This window comes from Andrographis paniculata, unplaced genomic scaffold (genome assembly GCF_009805555.1).
Source record: "Andrographis paniculata isolate CXL003 unplaced genomic scaffold, ASM980555v1 Contig50END, whole genome shotgun sequence".
Lineage (NCBI taxonomy): Eukaryota > Viridiplantae > Streptophyta > Magnoliopsida > Lamiales > Acanthaceae > Andrographis > Andrographis paniculata.
This window is the reverse complement of record NW_026137585.1, coordinates 616,546-636,715: the sequence shown is the minus strand read 5'-3', so window position 1 is coordinate 636,715 and position 20,170 is coordinate 616,546. Positions and strand designations below refer to the sequence as shown.

Here is a 20,170-nt window from a genome sequence, read left to right as displayed (position 1 = left end):
TTTTCAAGAATTTGATTTATGTTTTGACGTGTATGGGGTACCATTCATTTCACTTGCATATGCTTTATTTTCCATTCTCAAGAGATATGTAGGACATGAAGGCTTGTGTTTGCACTCCTACCACTGTTGCAACCAGGTAGCTGATGAATGATGTCATTTGATTGTGTATGTAACAAGTTTACGATAAATATCATTTGGACGAAAATTAACACAAGTTCACTTTTAATGTAAAGATTAGTGTAAAAATGAGCTATTTTTCCAAATTAGGTGCTGTATTGAAATTGCACATTGCTGAATCAGAACAGTTTGAATTTCTATTTTGGTTTACCTTGCACCATGAAATGTTCTGTAAAAATATCCTGTTTCTCCCTTTAGAAACCAAAATGACATACTTAATAAGTCAGGTTTACATTTGCAGTGCCATTTTTGATCTCTTAATATGATTTGTGTTTCCGCCTGCCAATGAAGATGTCTTATTATGCTATTCAGAATATTAGGTCATTAGTAATGTCGAATTATCATTATTTTGTAATATTTCATTGATTTAATGTGATATGCTAACCAGATATATTGGCTAGCCATGGGCATAGATAATGCATCGAAGACCGTGTTGTGTTGCCAACTAATTTGTGCTGCCTAAGAGTAGATACTTGCTTTCCTTACACTGAAATTCTGATTGAGAGTGTTTTAATTAGTGGATCTGTGGGATATAAATAACAAAACCCAATTGTTTCTGAGACTGGAAATATAAAGTAGTAAGAAATGTCAAACATCTCGAAGCACAACTCAAAATGGCCTAAGGCATTACCAATAGAATTTTGTTGCATGAAGCACAAAATTTGTTTCCACCTTTATAAACTGAACAGAACATAAAATGCATTATATTTAGACCACCTTCTCATACTGTAGAGTCTAGAGTTAAAAGAATTCACCGAAACAAGAACTATATCTAAAATGGATCAGTTGTCATTTTCACAAGCTTTTGCTTTTCATAAGTCAAGAGATGAGTACACCAAGTTGACAACAGCTCAAACACTTGGCCTACGCATCTAAAAATTGCAGTAATGATAGATGCAGCCAAATTGGAGAAGAATATGATACTGCAAGACTCTTGAGTTGGAATAATCAGTTGTGTACAGCTAGGGTGATGAACCTATGGATGCACTACCTTTTAAGCATTTAAGAATGGGCATTTATCGAACTTTTATAGTGTACATACAATGTCACAATAGTCTGGATGTTGGGAGGGGTTTAATACCTAGCAGCACTTTATGAGGCGAGCAAGTGCAGGGTTGGCTGTTTTCTGGTAATAGTGGTCTCTCATTCGACGAAGATTATCAACGCAGGTATGCGAAAATTCTTAATGTTTTTAGTTTCATGCTTCGATATGTAGCACAGTGATTATGCATTACTTGAACATAAGCAGCATACAGTATATTGGCAAAATAAACAAAACCATATTTAGTAAAAATTCAAAACTTACCTTTTCTCCCATCTTAACTGTCATTTTATTATTAAAAAGCATGTTGTTTGATTTCAGGTCTCTGCGCATCACACCTTGAGAATATAAACACTCCATTCCACCTCAGAATGGTCTCGATGGATTATGAACCGCGGCGCCTTCTTGTTGAGGTACGTCCTGAAAGTCCTTGTGACCTGTATTTTGTAATTAAACTGCATACGGTTGAGCTTTTTACAGGCAGCAATAAGCTGCAGGTCAAGATTGATTATAAGAAATCTCATATTAAATATAACATCGTAACTGATGGTTAAGAAAGCATATAAAGTGCACTATATTGGGATGACATAAATGTAAAAGCAGAGTAAAGATTTTTGTTTCTTCCATATATGTTGGAGTCTCTACCAATTTTAGCAAAACAAGCTCTTGTTTGCAAATTCCTCCGAAGATTCTTCCATATACTCCTAATCCTCTTTGGATGCTTCTGAGCTTTCAACATTCTTGGAGTCCAAATGTATCGACCACTCCATATTGTCTGCACCCACTTTTGACTTGAGGGAACTGATGTAATTTTGCTGATTGGTTTTCACAGGAAAAGCAGACTTAAACAGGAGGCAGCCGTATGGAAACCCCTAACTCTCTAGTTATCGGCAATCAAGAAATGGCGGGTTAAAGCACACTTAAGGTAACTTGCTTTCCTTCTCAAAGCGTGCTTGAATTGATTCAGAAACATGACTTTTATAGAACATCACACGAAATTAATTTTAGCTCTCATCTAATTGCCTAGGTGGGAGGGGGTGGATGTTTGAGAGACTTATGAAAGTTGGGGTTAGGCATATGAAAGAAAAAGAAGACATTAAAGTAGCTTATCACAGAAGAGGGTGACAGGAAACCTTAAGTAGAGTTCAAGGATGTTCTATTAATACTTTTATTTAGGGTATTTTAAAGAAGGAATCCTCTCTCCAATTTTGTTAGGGATAATTGCCTATGTTGTTGGTATAAGTAAAAGTCTATCCATTAGAACTACATCAGTAATAAGGTTCAAAAGATCTTGATATTGATTATTATTATTGCTGGTGGTGTTGTATTTTTTGGTACTTCTTCTCCACAGGTGATAGTGTCAATTTGACCGTACACACGAAAATTGAAAATATGTGATTTTTAAATAATTTAAAATGTATTAGAAAATATAATTATAATATAATAAAAATAATTATAGAACTAATAAGTATAATTAAAATTTTAAAAAGATTATAAATTTAAAATGTGAGTGAAATATGTAATTTATTTTTAAAAATAAAAATATTATAAGATTTGAGGCGTATAGAAACAGAAATTGTAGGATGGAAGAAATATTATTATTTTTTATTTAAATCATCTATAAGCTAAAAATACTTACATTCAACTTTCAAAAAGTATTTCTTTTGTTTCGCTTACCTTTGTTTATATTCTGTTTTTGTCCTCCTTATATTTTATGTCATTTTTTTTATATACATCTTAATTTTATTTTAAAATTTCTTATTTTAACAAGACTGACTAATTAATTTATTTTATTTTAATTATTTATATTATAAAATAATTATTTTTACTAAGATATTTTTAATTATATATATTATAAATTTTCGTGTTTATACGATAGGTGGGATACGAAATCATAGCCTTATTTATTTGAGTTGGAAGAAGAATAGTGTAGCGTAGAGTGTAGCTAGGTTTAAATAAGAGTAGAGGTGTGTTGGGAAAAGTGGGGCCCTTCATAAATGAATATGCTGTGTTGTGTAAGTACAGTACAGGTGTCACCGACACTCTCTGCAACCCACAAATCACAATTAACTCTTACTATAAAATCTGGACTATTACTATATTATAGTTATAATTTATTGATATTTGTACTATAATCTTTTTAATTATCATAATCTTTAATTTTTTAATGTATATCATTTTAAAATAATTAACAACAATCAGAAGGGTTTGGTGGATTTATTGCTGGTATTTATTACAAGGGTTTCTCAATAAGGTAGGTTTGCAGAATTTATATGGAATTATTTGTGGTTTGATTGTTTTTTCTTTAATTTGGATTCAGGAAATCTCTAATCCGGGACAGATTTGTATTCTCACCTAGTTGTTAACACTGCCGTCACTGCCACACTGGTGCAATTCTCAGTACCTCCCTGGAGTTCAACCCCCGAAGAATCCACACCGTTCAATGATTTATGTAGCGGATGGGATTGATCGGGAGCTGAGGGTCCCGGGAGTTGGTATGAAATACAGCGGACAACAAACTCTGGGAATCCCGAGACACAGCACGACTGACAGCAACTAGGAGGCGGAAGTGTGGCCGCGTAGGGGCAAAACCGCCATTTCACGTGGCACCCCCATTCTACCTACTCATTGTGCTCGCTCCAAAATTTCCATAGCGAGAAACCAATCCTTTCTTCTTTATTCTCTCCACAAATTCAGTCGGTTTCGTGTTGCGGGTAAAAGGGTCGGAGGATCCGAATGGGTACTCGGACAGGGTCGCACCAGCTGAGCAGCGGGTTGATCGTGTCGGGTCGGCCGGAGCAGCAGCAGCAGCAGCAGCGACAGCACGCGGTGGCGTCGCGCGCGGTAATTTACACCGGCGGCGATGTCAAAAAGTCCGGGGAATTAGGGAAAATGTACGGAATCGATATCGCCGGCGGGGAGGCGGTCGGACCGGCGCCGCCGAAGCTCCCCTCCCGGCCGGCGAGCGGATCCGCCAGATCCGGGCAGAGCTCCGGCACATTGGGGCTGAGATCGACGAATTCGGGGCCGATGAGTAAGAAGTCGTCGTCGTCGTCTTTCTCTGGTCCGCTGACGCCGATCCAGCCGACCGGGCTCATCACGTCCGGTCCGCTGTCTACGTCGGCTTCCTCGAACCGGCGGTCCGGAGGGCAGCAGGACAGCGCTCCGAGCTCGTTCCACGAGCCGGCGTACGGCGCCGCCGTGACGAGCCTTGGAGAGAATGTGAAGCTTGGGCTTAGGGTTTCGCGCGTGGCGATTTGGGTGTTTCTGGTGGTGGCGGTTATGGGGCTGGTGGTCGGGGCGTTCCTGATGGCCGCCGTCAAGAAGGCGGTGATACTGGTGGCGGTGGTCGGCGTGTTGGGCGCCGCCGTGGTGGTCGGCGCCTGGAATTATGCCTACAAGGAACGCAGCTTTTGGCGGTTCGTGAGGAAGTTTCCAGATGCGGAGCTCAGGGGAGCTGTCGATGGACAGTACGTCAAGGTCACTGGGGTAATTTCACTTCTCATTATTATTAATTATTATTATTATTATTATTATTATTACTGCTCTTTACGTTGGTAAATAAATTTTATCTACTTTTAGTTTAAAAAAAATGATTTGTCACTATTTTTTTATTATTAATTTTTAATAATATTTTATTTTACTTTTTAACAATTCTATTATAACATTAAAATATTATTAATCTTTCGTGTCAAGCCTGCTTACATAAATAAGAGAGTAGTAGTTTAATTCTAATCTAATAATATATGTATGTATATATATTTGTGTGTGTGTGTTGTTAGCATTCTATTTGACATATTTAAATATTGAAAAGGAAATATGTTGATTAAGGGAATTAATTAATTAATTAATAGTGTCTCCCCATAAGCAGCAAACCTTTGTACTTTAAACACGTGATTTGGGAGTTGGGTTCTGATCATGTGCTGCTAACATACAATCGACAAAATTGTATTTTCACCTAACATAATGTTTTACTCTGACCCTGAAAATTATGCTTGTAAGATACCGAGATTAAGATATAAAAATAAAAGCTACGTGAATCTTTTGGAAAATTCTTTAGGAAATGTATTTAATTAATAGTGACTTGTAAAGTATGGATAATTTTAAGCGAATGGAAAATGTAGTTACTTTTTCCGCCCATACAAAGGTTGAGAAATATTATTGCATTTAGTGATGTAAAGTTTGCTTATATATATAATGTGCGATTTGTCGTACTTACTAAAAAAATTTTCAAGATAGTAATATTTTGTTATTTTATTTCTCGCAGAATAGAGATGTAATCATTTTGTTTGGTTTGACTACGGATCTGAATTGTTTGTTTAGAATTTGGGATGTTCTAAAACTTTAAGGACAAAGGATGGTATTGAATATGAAATTCCTCCTAGAACAATGCCATTGTATGTATAAGCTTTTATTGTAGAACATGATAGTCGAAAATGTAGAAGCTTCTTTGCTGATCATGGAGAACTTTGGCTGATTCGTCTCCATTGGTTGTATCGCCTGCCGTATATGTTTTGAGATTGTGCGTGCTGATTTTGTCGTAGGTCGTAACATGTGGAAGCATACCTCTTCAAACTCCAATTGAGAAGCTGGACAGATGCGTGTACGTTTCATCCGAGGTGTATGAATACAGAGGCTGTGGTGTGAAAGGCGAGCCCACTTCGGAAAGTTGCTTAACAAATGTCTCTTGGGGACTAAAACATTCCGAGGTCAGCTGCCGAATATTAAGCTCTATTTACATAAACTTTTGAAATTTTTGACGCCATTCATCGATGGTAGCTTTTACAATAAATATCACATTAATATTCAATTTTTCACTATTTTCAAAAAAAAATTCAAAACATTTATCTAGACAAAGCCGTAAAGTTGCTTGGTTTTTGAATTTATTTGCGCACGAGACTGACTTCCATTTGGCTGCTTATTGACAGAAGTATGTGGCGGATTTTTATATCTCTGACTTTCAGTCGGGCCTAAGAGCGCTTGTGAAAGCAGGGTACGGCGCGAAAGTCGCCCCTTTTGTTGTACCGTGTTCGTGGCTACAAGTCGACAAGAAAAGTAAGGCAAACTGCAAGTTTGTGAACTGGCTGTCGGGGCGCAGGTTATGGAGTGGCAACGAGGGTGACCGTACAATGCGACTAAAGGAAAGGTGGTAGATATGCTTGGCCTCTTTGACTATCGATTTCTTTTTCTTTTTCTTTTTCTTTGTTTATGAGAGTTGTGTTTGTGGAATGAATGAATGCAGTTGGATAAGAGAAGGGATGGCGGTGAGCGTGATGGGAATGGTTCGGCGGCAAGATAATGTTGTAATGATCGTGCCGCCTACGGAGGCGGTGTCGACGGGTTGCCAATGGGCGTGTTGCCTTGTACCGGCCTACGTCGAACAAGGCCTTATTGTGGTGTGCGAGGACTTACCTCTCAACGCTATTCCTGTATAGTATACATTACAATACAATACAAGGTGCGTATGGACATTTTTCGATTTCTACTTCTACTTCTAATTCTCTTTAACGTGCTTTAGTGTCCAAATATGCTTCATTCAGCTAAAATTAAAATTATTATATATATTTTTAAAATTTTCGTGTCCAGCATGTTTATCAAGATGAAGAAGAAGAACATGTCACTTGTCATTGTAAATAAGTAATGGATGCGAAAGCTCCATCTTGTCTTTGACGAGGAAAATTATGGCAATTGTAATTAATGCTTTCCTAGTGTGGGAGTTCAATTTGGGTGGGGTATTTATGGCATTTTGGATTTCATTTTTGTTTTTAATTAATAAACTTTGTTTTTTTTTATATACGATTTAATTTTAACTTTTTATTATACAATTACAATAATTTTTTATAAAATATTATATTCAATAAATTTCAAAAATTATATAGAAATTAAATATAATAGTATAAAAAATTATAAGATTAAAAAATAATAATATAAAAATAAAATATGTAAAAAGTAAAATAAAAATATTATAGTAAAGTTATTAAAGAGTTAACAATAAAAATGTCATTTTTTTCAATACTTATATTTGAATTAAAATTGATATATTTTAATTATATTATGATTATTATTATTTTTTTTTTCCATTTTAACTAATTAACTATTTTAAATTTAAAAAAATTAAAAATATAACAAAAAATTATAATTTTAGACCGAAACAGAAAGATATACGACCGGGTAGAATTTCACATGGCCATGTAACAATATGGTCATGTATAATTATACACTGAAATATACATAGTCATGTAACAACATGGCCTTGTATAATTGTACATGGCCGTGTAACAACATGATCATGTATAATTATACACTGAAATATATACATGGCCCTGTAACAATATGACCATGTATAATTATACACTGAAATATATACATGATCATGTAACAATATGGCCGTGTATAATTGTACATGGCCGTGTACTTTCCAGGTCAACTGCCACATTACTTCCGTCATATCCACGTCAGCAATTTCCGTTAATTTTTTAACTGTGGAACCAAAATTGATAAAAATTGTTTATAATGGGACCAAAATTGATTGAAATTGTTTATATTGAAACCAAAATTGATGAATTTTTTATATTGGGACCAAAATTGATGAATATTATCAAAATTGATTTTTTCCCTCACAAAATATATGAAAATACTAATTAAATCAAAATCACTAATTCAAAACAAAATATAACAAACTCCTGTGTAAACAAGCGCAAAAACAGGCAAGTTGGGGAATGTATGCCATCTTTTATTACCATCTCAATATTATATATAATATCATGTTCTAACAAGCAATCCTTGCACAAAGACAACAATTGCATTATAATATTATGATCGAACACAATAATTAGAGTTTGGAAGGCATACCTCCTGCAATTACCAATGTTTCTCCGGTGACATACGATGCGTCGTCCGAAGCCAAATAAGCAACAGCTGCAGCCATGTCCTGTGTAGTTCCGAGTCTATTCAATAGTGTCTTTTCCTCAATTGCGCGCTTCTGTGAATCGAACCATTATATATCATTGCACAACTCAGTAATCAGTTGAGGCAAAAAGTTCAACAAAAGCTGAGTACAGTTGGGATAACCTGTTCATCATCATTTATAAGATAGGATGCAAAGTGAGTTGGAACAAAACCGGGAGCAATGCAGTTTACACGAGTGTCCGGTGCCATTTCATCTGCAAGGGCCTAACGAAAACCAATGCATATATATATACACGTAAGTTAAGAAATATGATAATTAAAAATAAAAGACAATTCTTTATAATTCACTTGCAGTTTGAAAATTCTGCACTAGTCTCGTTTATGATTTAGAAATGGTGTGGGTCCCCTAAATATTGAATGAGACTCCCTCATATTTTAAAAAAATTGCACAAAAAGGAAAAAAATTGCACAGATTCCACTAAAAAGGGATTTGTAATGTTTTCGATATACAAGAAGTCTTTCACAATTTTTAAATCTTAAAACAGAATAGTGGAAACTTTTCAAATCATATGTGAGTTCTAAACAATTTTGCCTATTGTAAAATAAAGAATGTGAGGAAATAAGACTTTGGAATACCTTTGTTAGCCCCAAAAGGGCAGTTTTCGTAACGCCATACATTGCCAAGCCTCGTCCCGGATGGTAGCCGGTTATGGAAGACACAAAAATGACTGAAGAGTTCTTTGTTAAATGGGGAGCTGCTTCCTATCACACAGATACGGATTTGATCAACACATAAACGCAGAAAATTAACATTAAACTCACAAACTTTGGTGCCGTCATACTTGTAGAAGTAGAATGGATGTTTTCACATTGATCTCCCACAGTTTGTCAAGAATTGATTCTTTAGTTTCCAAGATGCCTTCAACAGACGGATTTGCTGCTGCATTCAACACAACCACATCTATTTTTCCATATTTCTGCAAGCCAAGAAATTCATAAGGAACATATTTGAAGTTCATATGATGCATAAAGACTAAAGCCTGCTTACCGCAACATGAGAAGTTTAAATTCCACAAAAAAGAACAAATTGGGAAGAAAATTGTAGGGTGTTTCTACAATTTTTATCTTGTTTCCCCCAGAGGAAAAGGTACTTCCCGCGCAGAGTTCTATTACTATTAATGGGTGGCTCCGGGATTTCTTATGGGCACAGGCATCCCCCACGGGTCGTGAACTTCTTTTCCCAGAGAAGAAGCAATGACGGGCATTTTACCGGAGGTTTCTAATCTACCCTTGTGCGATTCCTGTTGAAGCGTAGGGACCCTGGGGGAGCCGCCGACTCCAACTACCGTCCTTTTCTCAGCAAACTACAATCATACATTTTTCCTCCTAAAAAGAATCTCATTCGAAACTTGTTTCCAAATAAAAATGTCAAGTTGAAATACCTATTTTCGATTAAAAAGAAATATAATTCAAACACCATGAAACACACTCTTAATGAATAAAATTTGGCCTATTGAAAGAGGCAAATTTCGATTAACTTCCAAGGCTATGTACTCCCATTCTTGCTGCCAGACGGTTGAATTTTTTTAATTTTTTTTTTTTCTCAAGTTCTACACATAACTCCAACTGGTCGATTCCAGACGAGGCAATCTTCCCACAAAATTTGACTTAGCAGTTCCAATCTTCCCACAACATTTGACGAGGCAATCACAACTTTAAATTTCTTTATTTTACTTTTATCTAGAAAGATGTCTATAAAACTCAATTACTGTGCAAGACTAGGCATCTTCGATCAAAAAAAATTCTAGAAGAATAATTTCAGGATCACCAATTTAAATTTCTTGTATTTTACTTTTCACCTAGAAGAATGTCTATAAAAACTCAATTACTGCACAAAACAAAATTTATAGGTGAATTATTTGGAGATCACCATTTAAATTTCTTGTATTTTACATGTCTTATATCATCATAGATTCAGGGAATTTATCAAAGTTTCCAAGTTATAAAAATGAGTCTTGCGCCTGAAATTTACTTTTTCATTTTTAATTCCACGCTTAAATACATATAAACACAAACAATTACACCTGTCGGTTCTTAGCTCTAGCAAGTGAAGCAATCATGTCTGAGTAATGGAACAACTTTGAACCGATGAGCAAAAATGGAGGAATCACAGCACTGACAAGCATAATTACCTCAATAGTGTTCTTAATCAAATCTTTTCTATGCTGTGCATTCGAAACATGGCATACCAATCCCAGCGCTTCAATTCCTCTTTTCTTAAGCTTATTCACTGCTTCATCAACATTTCTCTGTCATATCCCTCAAAAGTTTGTCAATAAAACCAACCAAACAGTTTAAAGTAATCATAAAGCGGATTCTCTAAATTCAAGCTGAGCAGCAAGCGCTGATTCCCTCCCAACCTCACAGGAAACACACATTTTACAGCACAAACACCAACGAGAGGACAGATCTCAACCAAACTTCAATAAAACGACAATCCAAAACACGAGGATCGATAATATCAGTTACGAGAAAGAGAGACGAGAGCGATTACTTGACGGCGAGAGGAGATGACGACGGCGGCGCCTTCCAAGCCGAGACGCTCAGCTATGCCGAAACCGATCCCCTGAGTAGAAGCCGAGATAATCGCAACCTTACCCTCAAATCTTCTCCCGAAATTCTTCTCCATCTTCGCGATTTCTTCTCTTCTTCTCCTGTTCGCAGATTTGATTATGTATATGGCAAACCGCGTCGATCGGGTGCTCGATCTTCGGTAATTTGTCGTGTGGAAGAATCCTGCATCGAAATGAACGCTACTGTGCTGCGGCTGTGGCCTACTACAGACAGAGCCTATAGGGGGCAAATTGGAAAATTAATACAGGGTAGTTAGGTGGGGTAAATGAAATCGAAGTTGAGAATGGAATAGGAGATAAATAGAATTGATCAGAGAATAAAAATAATTTTTTTTTCTTATAAAATAGAGAATTTAATTGAGAAATGTATAAAAAATACAGTGAATTAAATAAAAATAAATGATTAATGAGATAAAAAAAAATCTTAATGAATAAAAATTTATAGAAGGTATTTTTTTTTTTTTTTATTTTTAAAAATTAGGATAAAAAATCTAACTGCATCTCCTATCATTTTAGTTAGTTTTATAAATGGAGCCTAACGGAGCCAGAAGCCATGTGTCAGCCAGGTGTCCTGTCAAATAGCGACATTTGGTTGACACGTAGATGTTATTTTATTTTAATTTTTTTTAGTTTTTCTAATTGGACCAAAAAAAAAAAATTAAAAAATGCAAATATAATTAAAAATATTTTTTTAAAAAAAATAAAATAAATAAAATAAAATACACGTGTCCGCCAAGTGTCGCTGACCTGACGGACCCGTGGCCTCCGGCGAGCCACGCGGGCGTCTCCGGCGCTGGAGGACTAAAACATCGAAATTTTTTCACTTATGAGATTAGTTTACTACAAGCTCCATTTATAGGATTAAAATGATAAGGGATCCAGTTACGGAATCAAATTAAAATAATATATTAAAAAAAATATATATAAAAATTAGATAGTACAAAAAAAATTTAAAAAAATTAAAAAAATATATACTCCTGCATACATGAGAGAAATAAAAACAGATAATAGAAATGATTTATTTTTCAAGTTTTATTTTTCTAACTCAAACAAACAAGAGAAATGAGACTATTTTTATTTATCTAGCCTCATTTCTCTCTACCAAACACAATTCCCCCTTAGTTCACTTTTTCTTTATCTTTCTTTTTTTTTGTTTTTTTGTTTTTAATATATATATATATTTCTTGCATGTCCTTAATACAGGATAGTTAGGGGTGTTTTACGTAATTTGTCAATTTTTAAAAATTAATTTTAATTAAATTATTTAATTATTTTAATATTAATTTATAATTATTTTTATTTTTATTGTATAGTATTTTTACCTAGGACATAAGTAGTATTAGATATTTGCGAATAGATTAGGCTTTTTTTTTTTTTTTTACTTAAAATTCTAAAATTTTATTATTTTGATTCTTTATTTTTGAAAAAAGTAAAGTAATAAAATTTAATTGATTAATCATAGTGATACGATATTATTTTATTATTTTTATATATAAATATTTTAAAATTTTTATCATGATAAAAAATATATATAATATAGATATTATTGATTAGAAAATAACATTTTATATAAATAAATAAATTAATATTTATAAATAGATTAAATTAATTTTATAAAATAATGAAATTTTAAATATAAATAATAATACTTATTTAAAAAAATTAATTAAATATTTTTGTTAAGTATATTAAGAATGAATAGGTTTTTTTAAATATAAAAAATGCTAAATAAAAAAGATAAAAAAAATTATATAATTTATTTTTAGACGAATGAAATATATTAATCATATGTCAATATAATAATAATTTTTATTAAATTATTAATTTTTTGGATAAAACATATATTTTTGTCTACCCTCAAAATATTCATTTTATAGTTTATTAACTTATATATCAACTTTATTTTTCAATAATTTTATTTTTTACTTAAACACAAAATATTTTTATTTTACATAATACTATAAAAATTATTATTAAAAATCAAATAAACTTTGGGATAGAAAATTTTCTTTATCTTACGTGCAAAAATTAGAGTGAACTACCGTGTGTGTCGTAGTTATAAAAACTTTAAGAAAAAATATAATTAATAAATAATTTAAAATATTGTATAATACAACTAAAATTATATATTAATATTACAACTAATTCATCTAATAAAAATTTTAAAAATAATAAAATATAGAATATAATTAAAATATAAGATATATATTTTTAAAATGACATAATAAGACAATAGAAAATAAAAAATATGACAATACGTGGGACGTACGTAGTACTAATTAGGGGATCTATGTGGATGAGATTAATTATTCTGACATCAAAATAATTTAAATAATATTTTGATAAATATCTTATAAAAAATACATTTTTATTAAAAATCATCTCTAATAATGATAATTTGTAATTCAAATGAATCTATTATATTTTATTTAAAAAAAAAAAAAAACGGTTTTTATTGAATTTTTTGAATAACTAATAACTAGAGAGTACGTTAATTAAATAAATTACAGATGTAAATAAAGGCGGTGACCGCAGTTTCGTTAACTGCGTGAGTGTTTATAAATTGAAGGGGACGCCCGCCTAACGTGGTTCCTTCACACCCACACACATCTCTACGTACCATTCACTCCCCACCCACGCCTGCTGCCTTTTCTTTTCTCTCTTCTCTTTCCATGAATCGGTGTTGTTACTTGTAGTCACGCCGGCGGCGAGATCGGGACCCAATGGGAGGAGGAGGAGGAGGAGGCGAGAGTTCGTCGGTTGGCGCGCTGGTGCCTACGGTCAAGTCGGAACCCGTAGATTCCTCAGCAGAGGCGCCGCTCGCTCTGCCTCCGCCATCGGAGGCGCCGGAGAAGGAGCAGGATGCGGAGGAGGAGGAATTGGAGGTGGATAAGGATATTCTCTGCCCGATTTGCATGCAAATAATAAAGGATGCCTTTCTGACGGCGTGTGGACACAGCTTTTGCTACATGTGTATCGCGATTCATCTTCAGAATAAGAGCGACTGTCCTTGTTGCTCTCACTTCCTTACCACAAATCGTCTCTATCCTAATTTCCTCCTCAACAAGGTTCGCTTTCAGTTACTTAGCTTGGAAGACTGGTGCTAAGCGATGATCATTCAGTTTCGAGCTGCATTTTATTTAATTTGGAAGTTTTAGTAGTACTTTTTCTGTGAAATCTACGTGTACGGTGTATGTGAAATTCGAGCTATTCTTGGCGCTATACACGTATTTACCGTGCGTGCATACATCATACTTGAATTATGAGTCTGTTGAAGAATGGATGAAAGCTATACTTAGAAGTTAGAATGTTTTTTCTATTTTAAGAGGGGATTTTCAGGTAATCAAAATTGGATTTCATTTGCTGTATAAAATTCAATAGTGTAATTCTTCATTTAAAATGTCACTGGGTTTGGTCTTAAGAAAGTCATTTTGCATGTTTAAGATGGCTTCCATTTTAGCGTATGGGATCAAATGTATAAGCAATATAGAATTCCAATCATTTCAAAGATTTGCATGTATTTTTGCTAAATGGAACTGCTTTCTTGATTGATGTGGAATGTGAAGGTGGAGAAAATGTTTAGGTAATTAGATTAAGTCCTTTATTTGTGGTTGAAGTATACTTTGCTTAGTTGGATTTGGAAGATAGTAGTGTTGTATTGAAACCCAGTAATACCATGCAATGAGTGGCATGAGCTTGTATATAAGAAATGGGTAGACATCAGAAAATTGAACTAGGGGAAGTGGAGACTATGTCACCTTGAAAGTTTGCTGACCTTGTGTAGGCTTTTCTCATTTGATCATTTTCTTAGAACCAGTGACTTGACCTCGAAAGTGTGTAATTTTTTATTCAACTGTCGAAGCCATTAAGATATGGCATTTCAGTCTCTTCTCTTGCCTTTGGAAGCTTTTATGTGAGTTCATTAGCTTACGACATCCCAACACCTTCTGATGCTGTTTTGATCTTTTGCGCAGTTACTAATAAAAACCTCTGCCCGTCAAATAGCTAAAACTTCCAGTCCTTTGGAACAACTTCGCCAGGCGCTAGAACAGGTACTTTCTATGTTGCCCATAACAATGTATTATTGGAACCGTGGTAAATGCTTTCACGAAATAACTTTACCTTTGCCATCTCTTCTATTGCATTGTCTTGCAATTGCTATCTTAGATGTTGCATGCATCATCCAATTGGTATATTGCTGTTGTAGGTTAATTACTGAAGCATCTATTTATGTATGTCTAGGTATTAATTCTTCAATAAAATAGGTTGCCTAGATGCTACTTATATCGTCCAATGGTAGATTTCCATCATATGTTTTTAATTGAAGAGATAGTCTATTTAGGTATGTGCTTTAATTGATAGCTCATTTTTCTTTTAAACTTTGGAAACTGTCAGCCAAGTTGAAAGTTTTTTCCACCAGGAAATAGATATTACAAATTTGGAATGTGTTGAAATTTTTAAGTGTTAACTTTTCATCTTTCCTTCTATTATATAGGAAACTAAACAAAGTTTTACGCAAGAATAAACATTGTTAGCTGTAGCTTTTCCCTGAACGTTTTACTCTAATTACTGGAACTCACATTTTCTAAATCTGTCACGTACCCCTGAGACTCGAAACATATCTGTTACTTTCCGTACACTATGTTTTATCCACTGTTACCCTATCTACTGACTTAATGCAACTCCAATGTATATAATCGCACAGGGATGCGAAGCATCTGTCAAGGAGCTTGAGAGCCTCTTGCATCTTATTGCTGAGAGGAAAAGTAAAATGGAGCAAGAAGAAGCTGAGACTAATCTACAGATTCTGCTGGAATTTCTGCATTGTTTGAAAAAGAAAAAACTCGATGAGCTCAATGAGGTGCTTGGATCTGATTCGTTAGCTTTATGGCCCCCATCATATTATGCTTGCTACATGCAAGTCATAATTCATCTAGTTGACTACTGAACTTCTTGTCACCCTTTATTTCATTAATGCATTATATTGCCATTATTACAGCGGGATGGCAATGATAAGTGCCTGTATCCTGTTTGGAAGTGACTAAATTAAACGGTCCCAATTAATTTAATTTGTTCAAAAGAAAAGTTTTATTTTCTTGTGGGTTGTTTAGGATGGGGCATGACTATATTTATTAAATATCCAAAAAGTACGTTTTTAATTTGTCAAAAATGATTAGAACTGGATGGATCCAAGTTGATTACCATTGCATTTTCTAATCTAGTTTGTCTAAATTTCGTTTATGTATGTATAGGCAATGGAAATTCATGTTCTCAACCAACTATGCATATTGTGTATATATTCTCATTTTTCATTTTATGTTCAGATTCAATCTGACCTCAAGTATATTAAAGAAGACATTCATGCTGTGGAGAGACATCGGATAGAATTGTATCGACGAAGGGATAGATATTCCGCAAAACTGAGAATGCTTGTTGATAACCCCATTCCACAACCAGCATGGCCATCATTGATGAATAAATATAGTGGTGCTCCCTTCTCGAAGAAGGGCATGACACCAGTTCAAGGACGCTTAATTTGCACTGGCTCTCAAAACAGAAAATCTGATGCAAAACCTCCAGCAAGCCCTTTTGTCACAAGAAAGGATGCACATGGAGGATCAGACCCCCAAAATGGTACTCAATGTGGACTGGCGTTGGCAAGAAAGAGGCGGGTCCATGCACAGGTCATTTACTGTTTACTTGCAATGCCCTACATCAGCATCTAATGTCTTTCCTCTGTTGCAATAGAGTGCTATCTTACAAAAACTTTTCAGCAAAGTTGGTTAAGCAACTGAATCACCGGCCTCCTTTTAACATATTTTGGCATGGTTTTTTATAGTGGTTGGTGTTGTCACTCCAAGATATGATATCAGTTTGGAAATTTATAGTGTTTGGGTTAAAAATTCATCATGTAAACATCAATTAATTTGCACCCATCTTACAGTGAATTAGTTGTAGCTCTTTTTTAAGAGATTCTAACTTCATTCTACAGTTCACTGATCTACAAGAATGTTACTTACAAAAACGAAGATATTGGGCAAGGTTATCTCTAGAACAGCAAATGCAAGAACGGGATTCACATGGGTTAAAGAAAGAAGGTTACACGGAAGGACTTGAGGATTTTCAGTCTGTTTTGTCAACCTTCACCAGATACAGGTGTGATTTTATGTTCTTCTTACACACTTAATTGCATTCTCACTACCCTCTAATTGATTTTGTATGCTTAATCAGTCGGCTACGAGTTGTTGCTGAACTCAGACATGGAGATTTGTTTCATTCAGCTAATATTGTATCAAGGTTAGTGGAATCTTCTGTGTATGCATGGAGTTTAATTCTATTTTGTCACCCAGAAGCAAATATCAAATGATGAAGAGATTTTGAAAAATTATTCCCCTTGTTCTAAGTAGTAAAACCATTTTGTGATGCTGCATTGATGATGCTAATAGACAGTAGCATGCACAAAAATTAATGCTTGTATTTACAACCTGCCTGACGCATTTCCTTTAAGAAAGGTGGATTGCTGGAGACGTAAAGCCCATTTTTTTCTTAGTTGCTAGAGATGCAAGATTCTGTTAACATCCATGTCAATGGCCAATATACATCTAGTGGAATGGTTTAACTGTGTAATATTTCAAGGGGATATTAGTTATTGGCTTCTGATAGTGATATCTTTTTGCATTACTGTTTGAGCTTACATATGACCAATTTCTTGTTGTTGGACCTCTGAAGGGATTTTATCTGCTACTTGTATCTTGTTGTGTAATGAAATCCTTTTCTTTACTGCAGTATAGAATTTGACAGAGACGACGAACTCTTTGCTACAGCTGGAGTGTCCCGGCGCATCAAGATTTTTGAGTTTTCATCGGTAAGCATGTTTGTAACTGCTTCAAAAATTCGTATTTGTTTGTTAGTTACCATTGTAATCTGAAATATTACCAAAACAACTGCCCATGGACATGAAGGAAATCAATCAGTCTTTCCGATTTTGTTTTCATTTGGCATTCTATATGTGAGAGTACCAAATATTCAACTATTTATCGTCTGCAGCTATCCAGTAGTGCTAAAAAAGAGTTATAAGTGGATTACTTCAATTTCAACTTTGGGGACACGAATCTGTTTATGCTGTAACTATGATTTTTCTCTGCTTCACTTTGAAAACTGAATCATTGCTCTCCAGGTAGTTAACGAGTCATCCGATGTACAATGCCCAGTTGCGGAAATGTCCACACGATCAAAACTCAGTTGTTTAAGCTGGAACAAATACACAAAGAGTCACATAGCCAGTAGTGACTACGATGGCATAGTAACAGTTTGGGATGTGACTACTCGGCAGGTAGTACTTAATCGAGTCACTTAATCTATTCCTGTCCTGCAATTTTGAAGTCAAATTGATTTTTGTCTCGCGTTTGAACTACCCCATGAAATTTTGTCTAGAGCATGATGGAATACGAGGAACATGAAAAACGTGCATGGAGCATTGATTTTTCCCGCACAGAGCCCTCAATGCTTGTCTCCGGTAGCGATGACTGCAAGGTATGAAACCTATTGACCTTGGATCTAAAGCTATTAATATGGGGATGGCAATCCAAATTTATGATTCTAAGCGTTATGGTTCCTTTCTGGGAAAATAACAAAGAAGTTACTTTTGAAACATATTAAGCAAATCAGTTGCATTCAACAGGTCAAAGTCTGGTGTACAAAACAGGAGGCGAGTGTGCTCAATATCGACATGAAAGCCAATATCTGTTCTGTAAAATACAACCCTTCATCCAGCTTTCATGTAGCGGTAATCTCAGGGCTTCTATTATTGAGAAACTTATTTTGTTCTTTCATGCATCCTTGTTCAGCCATTTGACTCACTTTTAAGATGCCGTGTGTGCGCGTGCACGTTTCCTGCAGATTGGTTCTGCAGATCATCATATTCATTACTATGACTTGAGAAATGTCGCTCAGCCATTGCACATATTCAGTGGGCATGGAAAGGCGGTATCATATGTGAAATTTCTGTCCGATAATGAGCTCGCTTCTGCATCAACTGATAGCACATTACGCCTCTGGGATGTCAAGGACAACATTCCAGTAAGTTTCATACTTCAATCCTCAATTCTCCCTTCTTTTATAGCACACACCATATTGCCTGCAATAAAAAGCTACTATATATATATATATCGGTTCATGTCTAACTATTGCGCTCAATAATGCAAGAGTAGTCCACTTATTTATACTCCTTATATCGTCTCAGCTGCGCATGCTCATATATATATATATCTCGATTCTTGTCTAATTATTCAGCTCAATAGTGCAAGAATGCTCCCCTGATTTCTGCTTCCGATACTGTCTCAGTTGTGCATACTCATGTATATCGATTATTGTATAATTATTCTTCTCAATAGTTCAAAAATGCTCAGTTGATTTAAGCTCCTTATATCATCTCAGCTGCGCATATTCCGGGGACACACAAATGAGAAGAATTTTGTGGGCTTATCAGTGAACAGGGAATATATGGCCTGTGGCAGCGAAACAAACGACGTTTTCGTGTATCACAAGGTATGGCCTATTCAATCCCATCGAACTAGTTTCCATCTGCCGAGCTTGACTTATCAACCGAGGAATCTATTGTTGCAGGCTATATCGAAACCAGCAGCATGGCACCGATTCATGAACTCGGATGCAGACGAACGCGAGGAGGACACGGGCTCCTATTTCATCAGCGCCGTGTGCTGGAAAAGTGATAGCCCGACCGTCCTGACGGCGAACAGCCAAGGAACAATAAAGGTCCTAGTACTTGCTCCTTGAGTCTACACATCTGGATAAAAAACTGCGGGAACATACAGAAAATTACAGGTAGATCAAGAAGTTATGAGATCCAACTTATTGGATTAAATTAGCTCTGTGGGATAAAATGTCACCTATTTGATAAAATGGTAAGTTCAGTGTGTAGTATACCCTTATGCTAGTTTGATCTTTAGTCTTGCCTGAACATGCTTATTTTCAGAAATCTTTATGTATATATATAATTTTTTTTGTTAAATATTATTCCCTTGGGAAAGGTGTGATATAATTAACTTATGTATGCTAGTACGGAGTTTATGATTAGGGGGCTGGTCTTTATTTAATACACAAAATAATCAGACGATATTAGTGACTATGGGATAGTGTTATATTATGTAAAATCATATTTTGTTTGTTCTTGTATCCTGTTGTAAGCATTGTTGAATTTTATAATTCAACATAGTAAAAATTAAGCATAGTACCGGCCGTATGTGCTATTCCTTTGTGTGGCAAAGAACTTACATTGATAAACAATACATATAATATAAATTAACAAGTGTGGCAAAAAACTTGTATTGATAAACAATAAATAAAAAAAAAAGTAAATTAAAAATCACAAGAGATGTGTTTATATAAC

The 20,170-nt window shown here is 34.8% G+C and overlaps 3 protein-coding genes across 5 annotated transcripts; 2 read left to right on the top strand and 1 right to left on the bottom strand.

The window, feature by feature from the left end:
* Positions 1 to 1,074: 1,074 nt before the first annotated feature.
* On the top strand, positions 1,075 to 6,898 carry LOC127253281 (uncharacterized membrane protein At1g16860-like). 2 transcript variants are annotated; one of them, XM_051277777.1, is made up of 8 exons: positions 1,075 to 1,346; positions 1,541 to 1,632; positions 2,052 to 2,144; positions 3,540 to 4,708; positions 5,764 to 5,928; positions 6,148 to 6,365; positions 6,462 to 6,677; positions 6,806 to 6,898. In XM_051277777.1, exons 4-7 carry the CDS (start codon positions 3,956 to 3,958, stop codon positions 6,652 to 6,654), a joined length of 1,329 nt encoding a protein of 442 aa, XP_051133734.1. In that variant the 5' UTR covers positions 1,075 to 1,346; positions 1,541 to 1,632; positions 2,052 to 2,144; positions 3,540 to 3,955; the 3' UTR covers positions 6,655 to 6,677; positions 6,806 to 6,898. The 2 variants fall into 2 exon arrangements, with proteins under 2 accessions (XP_051133734.1, XP_051133733.1); XM_051277776.1 differs by having other exon boundaries at positions 6,462 to 6,898.
* Positions 6,899 to 7,931: 1,033 nt separating this feature from the next.
* LOC127253379 (short-chain dehydrogenase/reductase SDRA) lies at positions 7,932 to 10,988 on the bottom strand. Of its 2 annotated transcripts, XM_051277943.1 has the most exons (6): positions 10,683 to 10,984; positions 10,321 to 10,437; positions 8,971 to 9,105; positions 8,765 to 8,890; positions 8,291 to 8,392; positions 7,932 to 8,201 (listed from the first exon to the last, which is right to left on the bottom strand). In XM_051277943.1, exons 1-6 carry the CDS (start codon positions 10,815 to 10,817, stop codon positions 8,052 to 8,054), a joined length of 765 nt encoding a protein of 254 aa, XP_051133900.1. In that variant the 5' UTR covers positions 10,818 to 10,984; the 3' UTR covers positions 7,932 to 8,051. The 2 variants fall into 2 exon arrangements, with proteins under 2 accessions (XP_051133900.1, XP_051133901.1); XM_051277944.1 differs by lacking the exon at positions 10,321 to 10,437 and having other exon boundaries at positions 10,683 to 10,988.
* A 2,357-nt stretch (positions 10,989 to 13,345) lies between these two features.
* Positions 13,346 to 19,954, top strand: LOC127253350 (E3 ubiquitin-protein ligase COP1-like). Its single transcript, XM_051277907.1, has 13 exons — positions 13,346 to 13,829; positions 14,736 to 14,813; positions 15,467 to 15,622; positions 16,086 to 16,445; positions 16,754 to 16,917; positions 16,993 to 17,058; positions 17,548 to 17,626; positions 17,939 to 18,094; positions 18,196 to 18,294; positions 18,443 to 18,547; positions 18,661 to 18,840; positions 19,198 to 19,308; positions 19,387 to 19,954. The coding sequence occupies exons 1-13, from the start codon at positions 13,485 to 13,487 to the stop codon at positions 19,555 to 19,557; spliced, it is 2,070 nt and encodes a 689-aa protein (XP_051133864.1). The 5' UTR covers positions 13,346 to 13,484; the 3' UTR covers positions 19,558 to 19,954.
* Positions 19,955 to 20,170: the final 216 nt, after the last annotated feature.